The following is a 15,000-nucleotide window of genomic DNA, read 5'->3' as shown; positions in this document are numbered from 1 at the left end:
GAGAAAAACGACTGCTAGCGATCGCTTGTAGTTATATAATGTATGTAATCGTTTATGTGAAAATACGTGTTTTTAGGTGTACCTCTTAGATAATTATATTATTCTATATATATATATATATATATATATATGATGTTGTAGGCAATAAAACATGAAATGTCTGTAAAGTTAACTAAAGTTTCAGCTGAGAAAAGTTCAAAAGATTATTTCTCAAGTTGTTTATGAGGGGAGGGAGCGGGGAGTGTTTGATGCAACAAACACTAATTTGGAAGTAGTTTATGCAACTAACACTAACTTAATTAGCGTCATTAATGTTTATACTTGCATATTTACGCAGCAGTAATGTCTGTACGCACGCATGGTATGTAATACTCTCCCTCTCTCTCTCTCTCCATATATATATATATATATATATATATATGCCCGTTATATGTCATTGAAATCTGTGTGTCATACATAATGTAGATACATGATAAGAGGCAAATTTACTTCGGTATTCTTCTAACGATAATATTTCTTATGGACGTGCAGTTTTTAAAAATAAAATATATATATTAGAGGCAGGCCAAATCATCTCCGCCGCTGTTGCTGAGAAAACTGTATGTATTTCTTGCTCGTTGGGTGTTATCAATAACCTGTACTTAAATCCCATTATTTCATACCTTTAGATATTAAAATTCCACTTAAATCCCACCTCATGCTTTTAGATATTTAAGAAACATAGGATCAACAATCACTGACGATGCAAGTTGCCGCCCGGTTGACTGAAAATCCCTTATATACAGCAGAAGCAGTATACGATTCAAGTAGCTAGCTGTTTATCATACTTAATGTATACACATATGAATTTATTCACAAACTCACACTGAGATACAACCCTCCTCACCGGCATCTGATTGAAATTCCTCAGATATAATCTGGTACGATCAAACTACTAGTTGCAATTACGCATGGCCACATCTTGTGTCCGTAGAGAGATGGTCTTGGAGGAATTTTGTTGGACATCCGTATATATACATGTCGAGGCCTAAACATGTGTCCACAAAATGTGTTCTTCCTTAACTTTTAAACACATGTCCTGCAAAACGCATGCTTCTCTTTCTCTTTCTCTCTCTCTCTCTCTCTCCCTCTCTCTCTAAAAAAGAGTGAATGCAAGAAAACTGCCATACAGTTTATGTTAGATCGAATTTATTTCACAGTCCAGGTTGCCAAAGCTATTAAAATATTATTTACTGGTGTAGCTTTGTTAGTGACTCAGAATTTTAGAGTTTCGTGCCAAATCACTTTTCAAACAGATTTAGAAATTCTACGAGATAAATCGTTCGCCTTCATGGAAATCAATGGAATTTTCTACAAAATGCTTGTAATGTAACGTGAATATAAACACATAATTTTGAAAACTTGCTAGCATAGTCCAACGTTCATATTTTATGCACAGCAATACTTTGATACTCATGATATTGCTTAAAATATCGAAGACAAATTTATAAGCTGATTCCTCGGAATTTCGCTAAGAGGAATTCGTTCAATAACGACGAGTGAATCGTCTTAATCGTGGGTTGATCTTATTGCCCAACGAGATTGTCTTGTAAGTAGCTTCATGTGAGGCCTTGTGTTAAAAGTGAAGCAATTACATTGTTGATGGAATCATATTAGCCAACCAGAACTCACAGAAGTTGTTGAATTCCATTACTTGTAAGAACTTTGTCATGGATATAGATCCAATGCTCTGCCAAGATGTTTTATATATGTGTATGAGAGAGAGAGAGATAGAGAGAGAGATAGATAAAGAGAGAGAGACAGAGAGAAAGAAAGAAGATACAATTACTATAGATAGATACGTACACACACACACAGTTACATATATGTATCGTTTCTATATATATGTACACATTATGAATGTATATATATATATATATATATATATATATATATATATATATATGCATGCATGCACGAAATGTATGTGTGTATATAAATATAATTATATTCAATGCATTCATCATCAAAAACAAACACACATGTAACCGCAACATTACAGGGTAAATAAACTGACCGCTTCTTGAATTATTAAGACTTTCTTTAATCATGCATATGTCTTTGGAACATACAATATAATTAATGGCCGACATAAACACCGTAAATTTTGCTACAAACATTTGACATCAATAATGGCGTCTTCTGCAATATTATAGTCAGTGTTTGCAACTACAGTAATTTCTCAGTTTGGCACAAGGCCACACTCTTAATTTGGATCGAGGTCCTGACTTGTTGCGGTATTAATCAATGTTAGCTTCGCCATCGCTAGATCTGTGTTCGTCCCTCACTTGGATAAGTTTTTATCGTCTGATACGCAACGTCTTCGCAGACGCCAATATCGTGTGAGTGAAATTGTTCTAGTTGAGATCTGCGAGAAAGCTGATTGGCGGAACCTCTGTTCCAAGTTTTTCAGATGTAAACTTCATCTTTTACTCCCTTTTAACACCATCATTTGTTTTGTGGATGTCTTCAATGAGAGTTCACATAATTGCGTCACTTCACCTTAGGTCACTGGTCTGAGGAGGACGACACACTCTTTTTATGTTCACTAGTCTTGGGTGATCGTACTAAACGTTGATTGCCACTCCGTGGAAGGATATTTAATGCGTCGAGCAAACTACATTGGGTTCTTTCTTCCTGAGTTCAATTCATGCCCAAGTCAATTTTACCCTTCATCATTTCATTGTCGAGAAATTAAATTATCATTGAAGTAATGGCGTAGATAGTATTGACTTAACCCTTCTCCAAATTTCTAACCCTTTGTACATATGACAAGAGACATTAAAATCCCATGAGGTCAGCTTCGTATTTTATCCCTTCGACGTCGATAAATTTAATTACCAGTTATAAACTGGGGCCAGTGTAAACGACTGAATTTTTATCCTTAAGTGTTTGGTATTCTGCTGGTATCAGCTTATTATTATTATCATCATTGTTATGAATATTCTACAGCTAATTTAGTTTGGAGGTATTTTATCTTGAGATTTTGTAACAACAAGTCTCCTCAAATCTCAAAAATCTTTCTTAGAATTCTTGCAAAATATAGAATGGTAATTTTCTGAAAGTCGACAGCGCGAGTTTCAATTCCAATCTCTCCCAGTCTTTTCGGTAGCATTTCTGGGTGTTGTGCCACGTTCACCAATTACTAGTAGTGACGGTGGGGAAGATCATTGTGACGACTATTGCTGTGGTGATGATGATTGTGGCGGCGTTGGTGATGAATATAAGGATCATAATGTTGATGATAGTGATCACGATGAGGAAGATGATTGTGATGTTACTGATAATGATATCGATGACTATGATATCGATGACTATGATATCGATGACTATGATATCGATGACTATGATGATGTCAACTCATCAGATGATCAATTTGATTAACCCGTCTCACTTTATGCCATTGTATCAACGTATTCTTTTCTCCCTCTGTTGCAGGCCTTGCAGGGCCATCTAGCGATTGGTCAAGAAATCAGTTCGGTAAACATCACCAATTCTTTTGAGGTTGTGACCCAACTTGGTGAAATCCTCAAGTTGTGGAAGTCAAATGGAGGTAGGTACAAGACTATTTTACTATAGCATGTATTTTCTTTTAATGGGGGGGGGGGTATTATTTGCTCTTATTTTTTGTTTGTTATTTCATTTCTTTTTCTTCTTCCCATCATTATTATTATTGTTATTATTATTATTTATTTTTATGCAAGCTGTTGCATGTCTCACCCAGAGACCTGAAACCAATGGTTGGTATTGTTATTATTATTGTATTGTTGTTGTTATTAATATTGTTATATTCCTCTGGTGGGGGCGCGATAAGATAATATAAGAATCAAGTAATGCTATCGATGCAATCAAATAAACTTCACCCCTCAAAATTCTGAGCCTTCTACCGAAATTTCTTCCGGCTTTACATCCTGTGTTCAAATTTCTCCAAGATCGAATTTGCCTTTCATCCTTTCCAGGTCGATGCAATAAGTATCCGTGAAACACTGGGGTCGATGTAATCGACTACCCACTGCCCCCAAATTTCAGGCCTTGTGCCTATAGCAAAAAGGATTATAATAATAATAATAATAATAATAATTATTATTATTATTATCATTATTATTATTATTATTATTATTATTATTAGGGAATTGCATTATTTCGTCTTTGAAATTTAACTTCCAGTGAATGTGTTTATAATTGCTCTTCAGTTCTTTTCTTATACCGTTTACAATCCATTGATTGTTTTTAAAGTTTGTCTTAAGTGTATAATTTATAGTTCAGCTAAAATGCGAATAAAACCCAAACAAAACCAAACTTAATAGTTCCGAAATAATTCCGTCCACCATGTGTTCTATATCATCTTTCATTGGTTGTTTAACTGTAGAATGTTACGCATGCGTAAGTAAAACATTGTGTTAACGTATGTTAAGCACTTATGTTAACATATGTGTAACACTGTATGAGAGTATATAAATGTAGTGTGAAGTCGTGCGTAAAACAATGTATTAACGGATATATAAACACTGGATTATGTACATAATACCTTGTGAAATGATGTCTGTGAAGGTTAAGCTCCATAAAATAAAGATGTGTCCATGTATGTAAAATTTTCTGTTGATGAATTAAAACGAAGTGATTCGTATTTTAAGGTCAATGTTTGAATATGTGTTCACGTATGTAAACTGGTGTGTTTATGCAACAAAATGTGTTTAGGTATGTAGAACGCTTGTTTGACTTTACGTTAAAGGCTTTGTTGGCGAATGTATCAAAAGACGTTTTCGTATGCAACGAAATGTGTTTACGTATGTAAGGTGTGTTGCCATAAGTGAAATGCTGTTCGTGTAATAAAATGTGATTAGGTTGCGTTTGCTTATGTAAAAGACACTGTTGGCGTATGTAACAAAAATGTGTGTTCGTATAGAACGAGATGTGTTTCGGTATGTGAAATTAAGAGTACGTGTTTAAGAAAATGCTTCTGATTGTAAATTAATGCGTTTACGCATGCAACGAGATGTGCTTGCGTATATAAAAGGAAGTGTTTACGTAGGTAAAAATTACGTGTTTACACTTCTGAAGCGACGTGTTTATAGATCTGTTCTGACGTATTTACGAACGCAAAAATGTGTTTCGTATGAAAACGTGATCTCTTTACGAATGTAAAAACAAAATTCTGTATGAATCTAAAATAGTGCGTTAGGTATAACAAATGATGTATTTATAACGTAGTAATAACATGTTTAGGTATGTCAAATGAAGCGTATACGGATATATAATAAGTTCTCTTACCACGTATAAGATGATCTATTAACACAAGTAGAATGTCGTTTAAACTATCCAGATCATACGTATTACTAAACTTCATACTGTCACAAAATACTGACACAATATTTTCTCATATAAAACATATAAAACACTGTATTAACACGTGAAGAATATTATTCGGCTATTTTGTAAAAAAAATAAATAACCATAGGTTAACCGATAGAAAACGTGTTAAGATATATAAATGTTATGTAAATGCGAGTAGAATGTTGTGCCAATATAAACATATATATATATATATATATATATATATAAACATATATATATATATATATATATATATATATAAACATATATATATATATATATATATATATATATACACATATATATATACATATATATATATACATACACACACGTGAAATCTACAGATATATGCGTGTATGCCGATATACTCATACACACACACGTGTGTGTGTGTGCATCTGTCTTTTTTCACTTACATACTTAACAATATACATATAGACAAACAAACGTTTAATCATGGTTCCATTCGTTTGATCTTGTATATATTATACATTTATATATTTATGTTATTTCTATTTTTTTCACCTTTATTTATTTATTTATTTATTTATGGTATATTTCCTTGCTGACCCCGATATTTATGTTGTTGTCGCTACTATTTCTTTTTTTTTTTTTCGTCTTTTATATAATTGCTCGTTTTCTTCCTTTTTAATTTGAGTTTGTTTCGTTAATGTCGGTTCCTCGGAAAACAAGGTTCGGTAGAAAACAAGGTCCCCCACTTCGTTTACCCCCTTTCCCCAAATATGTCATCGGAAGGGGTGCACCAAGAAATAACAGCCAAATTGCTCTGGAATCGTACTGTCAGTCTTTAAAACTGGACATAGTAGAGAATGGTGTGATGTAGAAGAAGAATTTAGGAGGTGAAGAAGAATTTAGAAGAAGAATTTAGGAGTTGAAGAAGAATTTAGAAAAAGAATCTAGGAGGTGAAGAAATTCGGAGGTCAAGAAGAATTTAGAAGATAAGAATTTTGGAGGTGAAGAAGAATTTAGAAGATGAAGAATAGAAGTATTTAGAAGGAGAAGAATGTAGAAGAAAAAGAATGTACACAAAGAAGAGGAAGAATTTAGAAGAATTTTAAAGAAAAAATAGAAGAATTTTAAAGAAAAAATAGAAGAAAGGAAAAGGTGAAAGAAAAAGACTAAATACGAAAAAGAAAAGTTGGAGAAAGAGCAGGAGATGACGAAGAAGAAGAAAAAGAAGGAAAAAGTAGGAGTAGAAGAGGAAAATATGGAATGGTAATGATGGAATGTGTTGCACGGTAAGTCTCCTGATTTAGAGCGAAATAACAACAAAATAATATAAAAGAAACCGTATTAACAACCACAACATCAATAATACACGCAATACAATAACAATAAGAAGACCATCAAACACAACACACGACGGGCCTCTTTCAATTTCGATCTACCAATTCCACCCACAAGTCTTTGGTCGGCCCTTAGTTACAGAAGAACGCCGTGGGACTGTACCTAGAACCACATCGTTGGGAAGTGATATTCATAGCGAATTGTTAGAACACAAATACTTATTCAGTTGAGTAAAAGTTGTTTTTTTTGTGGTGGTGGGGCGAGTCTAAGTTTGAATCTTTTGAGTACTAGTGCCTTCAAGACTGTGAAGCTCTGTATCTAATCTGTGAACTATATGTATATATATATATATATATATATATATATATATATATATGCATGCATATATGCATGCATATATTGAATATGTTTGTGTGCACACACACACGCACTCATATATATATATATATATATATATATAATGTGTGAAGCATTTGTACACTTCTTACATAAGTTAAACTCATATAGTGGAAAATCTGGAGTATATATATTTATGGTACTTGCTGAAAGGCTTCATGTTTCACGCTTCCGATTGATCAAACGATATTCGTGATGGAACAACGGGAAACGTAACACACATAGCAACGAGTCAGAAAGAATCAACAACTATTACTACTAGTACTACTACTGATTATGATGATGATGATATTACATACGTATACTTGTATATATATATGTATATACTGTGTTTTAATTTTACAAGAAGATTCGATCCACTAGCCATCATCAAACTGCCCGACGAAGTCTAGCAGCCCGAAACTTCGAAGTCCTTGTCACCACTCTTTTTTGTAAAAGTAAAATATATATAAACTCCATGGAAAACTATTTTGTAATCCTTCAGTTGAATGTGAAATTTTTATTACTTGACATAAAACAAGCATTATAAGTGTGTGTATGTTTGTGTGTGTGTGTGTGTGTGTGTGTGTGTAGAAGAGAATGGTATTGGTGGCGGTTTAGCAATTCCTTGCAATCGGTACAGTAACTTAAGATCGATCTGTGCGCGGGTCAAGTGACTGACATTCTTCAGATGTAATAGATTCCACGCTAAAGTCTGCAGTAAATACTTGAAAATACATAAAAGAATAACACAAAACAGGGAAAAAAAGGAAGAAACGAGAAGCTACCCACCACCACCACCACCACCACTACCACCCACCGCAAAATAGAATCAAATATAAACAAATATAACAATATGCAAAAAAAAAAAAATAATGGAAAACAGAGAATTACATAAAAAAAATACAATACGAACCGAAAAGTAACAACAACAATAAAATGTAAAGAAAAACAAGCAACAAAAACATATAGCAAAATAAACAAGTAAACAATTGTAAAAGAATAAAAAGAAAAAAAAACAGTAAGAAAGACCAAATATTGAAATATGTGTGTGTTCTGTTGCGTGCGATGTGTATTGTTCTATCGGAATGGTCTTCTGAAGAATGGCTCTGCTGTGATTCTGATGTCTTGTTTTTTTGTTTTTTATATATACTTTGTGTGTGTGTGTGTGTGTGTGTGTGTGTGTGTGTGTGTGTTTGTGCATGGTTGTGTGTTCGTATGTCCACATGCATGCACATACAGTATATATATATATATACACACACACACACACACACACAAATTGACGGAAAGACTAAGAGATTGAGGATTGCTTAGAGAAACGTATGAAAGATTATGTGTATGTATGTATTTGTCTCTCTCTACATACACACGTGTGTGTGTCTATATATATATATATATATATATATATATATATATATATATGTCTTTGTATAATGTATATTATGGAAAAATATGTATATGCGTGTGTCTATCTATCCCTATGTATATATAGCCCCTTGATAATTTCTCTCATCCCCTATCTCCGTCTCTCTCTCTCTCTCTCTCTCTCTCTCTTTCTCCACGCATACTCACTCTCTTTCTCACACACTATATCCATCTTCCTCAACGTCTCTATTTACCAATGTACCATTCCATCAATGCCGTGTGTCTACACATAAGTAATTGTAGAATTATACGAATCCGAAATCTCGAAAGACACACAACACACATTTCTTTCTTTCTTTTCTTTTGTAGCTTTCTTTTTCTTTTTTTTATGGTTATATTTATTTCTTATTTCCTTATATATTCCATTCTAATAAATGTAAATGTCCGTTGTTCTTTAGTCCTTTAGTCCTCGTAATTTAAACAACAGCGATTATGGCCATGCTGGAGTAATACTCTAGTATATTTTTGTTTCTGTGCAGTTTCTCCGTTTTGTTCTCTTTCCTTCTCCTTCTCTTAACATATTCGGTATACACGAGTATGTCCCGCTTAATATTATAATATTATAAAAAGTCCTTCCATCCTTCCTTCGGCTCCTTCTCACCCTCTTCCTTATCCTTCTCCTCTCCTTATATTTCTTACGTTTTTCTTCTCCCCGCTTCCGTTTTCGCTAAACATTGTTTTTCAATCAATAGTTCGATCTATAGATCTTTGCTGCAGTCTTAACTATTTATCTGGATACATTTGATCTATATACCCTTTCGTACACTCCATCCCTATATATCTACTGTATGCATCCATTATGCTTGTGCGCGCGTGATATTATGTATGTATATGTGTGTGTGTGTGTGTGTGTGTGTGTGTGTGTGTGTGTGTGTGTGTGTGTGTGTGTGTGTGTGTGTTTAAATCCCAATGTGTGTACCAAAACTGCCAATCTAACACCATTTAAACGGGTATTACCTTAGCCGTTATCGACATTGTCTCTTGAAGAACGTAATTAGATGTGAAACGATGGGGTCTACGTGAAGACTTAGAAAAAATAAAATATTTCTATCACACATTTTAAAACATAGGAATAATATATATATATATATATATATATATATATATATATATATATATTGGTAGTGTATGTGTTTGTATGTCAAAAAAGAAACGAAGGCAATCCCCAAAGTCCTGCAATGTTCTATGGTGGGAGATAAGAATGATGGAGTAAGCTGTCTTAAAAAAAAAAGATTGAAGATGTAACAGCTACAAGTAGATACCAGCAAAGGGGTGGTACTTTATTTATCGACCTCGGATGGATGAACGGATTAGTTACCCATTGCATGATTTGCTCTCACGTTGCAAAGAGCATAAACAAATGAGAGACAAGATTAGAAAAAACGATTCTACATGGACCTCATCACCATATATATATATGTGTGTGTGTGTGTGTGTGTGTGTGTGTGTGTGTGTGTGTGTGTGTGTGTGTGCATACAACCGACAGATAAACATACATGTACACATGTGTATATGTATATATATATATATATATATATATATATATATATATATATATATATATATGTATATATACGTGCATGCAAGTGTGTACGTTAGAAAGTATTGTTTCCAAGCTGCAATATTATATACACTTTCCGGAGGATCAAATATTTTGGCAATTCCATATAAATATTCCATATATTGCTCGGGGAGCTATCTTTAGATACAATTGTGTGAATCTGATCCACACACTCACGCAGCTGTATATATGTATACATACACATATATGCACGTACATTATGTGTATATATATATATATATATATATATATATATATATATATATATATATCAACATAAAAAAGCTTGTGGTAGATGCATACAAATGCAACTGCTTGTATGAATTATTAATGTGAAGTGTGATTTCTTCGGCGCCTTGACTAGTAAATATATCCCCAAAAAGACAAAAGGCGAATAAAAATATACATTCTCACATTAAAAAGTATTCACATTGTTAGAAAGTGAATATAGTGATACTACAGGCTAAATATATAAGTACAGAAATATAAACAATTAAAAAAAACTGCAAGTACTCAATACACGGAGCAAAATAAATATTTTCCGACGTGAATAGTCACATTGCCATCAACTATGATCGTCTCCCACATCAGTACACCATTTAGGCGCCAGGATTCAGGCGTTCGTGTGTGTGTGTGTCTGTGTGTGTGTGATATGCTTTATTTAAATCCTAAAAGTCCGGACTTTTATGGTTTATACATCGCTCATGAAATATTTTTATCGATCTATCTTCTAGATTTCACCTGCATGAACACTCTACGTTACACTTCTTTGTATTGGATCACTATGTGGATTGTTAGCCGAGTCCGTAAGAGGAGCTTTCTGTGAGAGTCCCACGATTCTCAGAATCTGTGTTTTATACTACAAATCTACACACACACACACACACACACACACACATATATATATATATGGAGTATAACCAGCCGGAATTGCAAAGATAATCTTTATCTCGACTGATGAAAGAAAATTCCGAATGACCCGTCCTTGTTTTCTTCGTATTAAATATTTTTAAAAAAACGCATTTGGCCAAATTTGGACATATAATAGCAATGATATTTATACATACATACACACACACATACCACACACAGCCTTAACATTTTCTATACAACGGGTTCTTAAACGCAATATTTGCAAGCTATTATTTATCTATAGCTTTAACTGCTTCGGGTTTCACCGTTCCAAAAGAAGTTTTCAGACTTTCTCAAGGTTCCTAAATGTGTGTGTTCATGCCTATATAAATACGTATGCATATATAAATCTGTGTAAAAATTGTAGAAATCGTGGTTTGATCAAATACATTCATATCAAAAGAACCATCTTTTTCATATGTGATATCTGTGAGAGTTTTACGTTTTAAATACGTCCTTCCAGACAGGAATATCGATTACATATTTCATGATATCACATCTCTCATTTACACCTTAAAATGTCGCCAAATATACCAGTATATATATATATATATATAGCCTATTGTCATTTAAGTTACGTAGATGTATAACGCGTGCGTGTGTGTGTGTGAGTGTTTACCTTGAAACGTAGGCTGTGACCAGATGCATAACAAAATGTTTTGACACCTTCAATGATATTTCATTATCGCCATATCAAAGAAGCTGAAACAGACAATGATATCTGTCCTTCTGATATAATTGTAAAATATGACTCCTGCACCTAACGAACACACACACACACACACACACACACACATATATATATATATATATATATATATATATAATGGTAGTCGCTCTTAGTCCAAAGAAGCGGGCTCTGCAATTCCTTGCTGAACAATCGGCGCAAATGTTTTGCTTATTGTGATCAAATGCTTGTGCTGCACATTAGCTCCCTCCCTCCCTCCCTCCCTCCATCAAATTTACGTTTCTTGAACAGATGCACGGTGTGCCATACATCAAGTGCCGAAGTGATCAAAGAGTAACGTGGAATGAAGTGTTTCGCACAAGAACACAACGCACCGCCCCGTCCAGGAATTCAAACGGCGATGTTGTGATCTCTTGAGTACTATGCAGTTTGTGACTGATGAATGTGCAGAGATGTCGCGTGTTATAAACCATTATTAGCCATGTTCCCAGCACAAGAAACTATCAGTAGCGCATAACAAGATCGACATTCTCAACAACTCCAAATATATTGTAGACATACTCAGGAAACAAACTGGGCACAAATATAATTATATTTTCGATGTTATTAGCAGTATGAATAGATTTGATTAACGGAATTTCAATGCAGGTTTCATCAACTGTTTGCCCGGATTTGAATATAAAGTAGTCTGGAGGTTTCCTCAATTCAATGTAGTGGACTTTCGTTCATATATGATCATCTGTCTTCTGTCTCTCTAAACTTTGGTCATTATGAAGAAATTCGCCTCAGTTAGCGTTCTCAACGTTAGCCTTTTGCCACAACTGGACAATATTTCCCGGAATATTTCGAGCTCTTGAACTCCCCTATTGAAACGATACAAAACCGAAAAGCTAGGATGTTTCCCTGGCGGCTTTGTAGTTCGACTTAAGACCGGAAAGAATTTCAACTGGGGCATCTGCTTTGACCATTGAGAACTAATCTTAACGAAAATTGAGTAGAGAACTTAATGGCGACGTGGGAAACTCAGAGTAACGTATGAATAAATCACCAGCTGCTGACTCATCTGTGTGTGTATGGGTGTGTGTGTGTATGGGTGTGTGTGTGCATAAGAATAAAAATTTCAATATTCTTCACAAAACCTGACAGTTTTATTACATTAAATCACACAAGAACTTTCCTAATAAACTGACACAGAAGAATTTAAAAGAGAGCGAAATAATAATAATAAGTGCAAATCATAACAAAAATGCCAATGGAGTTATTATTATTATTATTATTATTATTATCATTATTATTATTATTGCATTTTCACTGCACTACGGATCACATATATACTGTATTTCATTCGAGTTTTCTTTTGCATTTCTTCTTTTATTATTATTATTATTATTATTATTATTATTATTATTATTATTATTATTATTAACTTATTTTGCTACTGAGTTTGGTAAATAAAACTGCGCTTTTATTCAATCGTTAACTCTTCTACGAAATAAGAATTTGAACAACAATCAAAAAGAACAATAACAAGTCTAACAAATATAACAAAAACAATTTCTCAACAACAACAACAACAAAGCCTTTAACAATTTTATAGGAGTGTTTCTTCTTTTCTTTTCTTTTATTTCCCCCCTTTAAAATGTCCGCTTTTCTGAATTGTCAAATTTAAAGGTATTGTTGGTTAATTAACGACGATGTTAAAGGCAGAAACAAGATGGCGCCCATTTCATTCTAGAATGGCTTTAGTTTCAATAGAGATAACAATAAGTTGAGTAATGAGTAATTTTGAACGAGTGACAAGGTTTAAATAGAGGCGTTGTCATCGATAACAAAAGGGAGATAATTCCTATTGTGGCAACGGAGAGGAATTTTTGTAAAACAAGGAGTGTCACAAACGCACTACTGTCTCAGTATGTTTGTGTGTGTGTATATATATCAATGTACACAATGTGTGTGTGTGTATCTGTGTGTATTTGAATCAACGTGCGCGTTCATTGCTGTATGTGAGTGTGTAGACGTACTTGTAAAGAAATAAGCTCTCGCACACAAATAAAGGTAGACAATTACATCTATCTGTCCTTCTATTGATATATGTATTTATCGATGTATACATACATACATACACACTTTATATATATATGTGTGTGTGTTTTATACACCCTTACGGATGTATAATATATACAATGTACGAAGGTACAGTGTATATAATAGTGTTTCCAGTAATGATTCGCATATGCGTGCGAATGTGTGTGTTTATATACGAATATATGTGTGCCGTGGTGGACTGGAAGGATAGTTTTTTTCTACTGTAGGTCCGAAATTTTGGTGGGGGCCAGTCAATTAGATCGACCCTAGTACGCAATTGGTACTTAATTTATCGACCTCGAAAGGATGAAAGGCTAAGTCGACCTCAGCGTAATTTGAACTGAGAACGTATGGACAGACGAAATACCGCTAAGCATTTCGCCCGGCGTGCTAACGTTTCTGCCAGCTCGCCACCTTGGGCTGGGAGGATAGTTATGGCTTCGAGAAGACTGCGATGGTGCATTTACGTCTGAGTTCAAATCGCCATGCTGCGGCCAGGTTTTACCATTTCGCCATTCGACATCGATACAATAAAGTACCAGCCAGCTATTAAGGTCTATGAAATCGGCTAACCCCTCTCCTCAAAAGTTTACTGTTCTTGTGGCTAAATTTTAAAGATATATGTGTGTGTTTGTGTGTGTGTCTACGATCGCTTGACGACCGGTGTTGGCCTTTTTACGTCACTGTAACTTAACGTCTGACAAAACAGACCGGTAGGATGAGTACGAGGCTTAGAAACAAAAAATGCTGAAGTCGATTCTTTTGACTAAGATCCTTCAACGGGGCGCCCCAGCATGGCCACAGTCACATGGCTGAAACAAGTAAATGTTATGACCCTAGATGAGAGCTGTCTTTTAAGTAATAGCCATATCAATCACTGTAAAAATATCGATATATTAGGTATAAAATATAATTGCCACTTGATAATGATAGACTTATCGACAAAACACTTGCAGTTTAAACGGCAATCGATAATAATACAACAGAAAATATTTTTTTCATCGTTTTCTCATTTATATTGTATCTGGCGTTGCATTTGAAACCGCGATGTAATATTTTGAAATCATGATTTTCATAGGACAGCACAATCCAAACCACGGCCTTTCATCTAATTCAGATTAAATTTCACTGATGCTTCTTGATTATTCTAACAAATGAGAAACCGAGTAAAGAATCGAAGTTCTAATATTGCAGATACGGGACTTGCTTTTACATCTTTCAATTGCTTCAGTCATTTGACTGCAGCTATACTGTAACATGAACCTGA

The 15,000-nt window shown here is 34.2% G+C and overlaps 1 protein-coding gene across 2 annotated transcripts in view; it reads left to right on the top strand.

Moving 5' to 3' along the window:
• The window catches only part of LOC106867589 (periostin), a 1,103,508-nt gene that overhangs the window by 853,035 nt on the left and 235,473 nt on the right, over positions 1–15,000 (top strand). For both annotated transcript variants that reach the window (XM_089342140.1, XM_089342139.1), the window contains one exon: positions 3,478–3,592. In XM_089342140.1, the coding sequence (XP_089198266.1) occupies positions 3,478–3,592 (115 nt within the window). The remainder of the gene's footprint in view (positions 1–3,477; positions 3,593–15,000) is intronic.

The sequence above is a fragment of the Octopus bimaculoides genome, chromosome 25, assembly GCF_046866305.1.
Source record: "Octopus bimaculoides isolate indiv1 chromosome 25, ASM4686630v1, whole genome shotgun sequence".
Lineage (NCBI taxonomy): Eukaryota > Metazoa > Mollusca > Cephalopoda > Octopoda > Octopodidae > Octopus > Octopus bimaculoides.
Note: the sequence above shows the minus strand (reverse complement) of the source record. Positions and strands in the feature narration are given on the sequence as shown.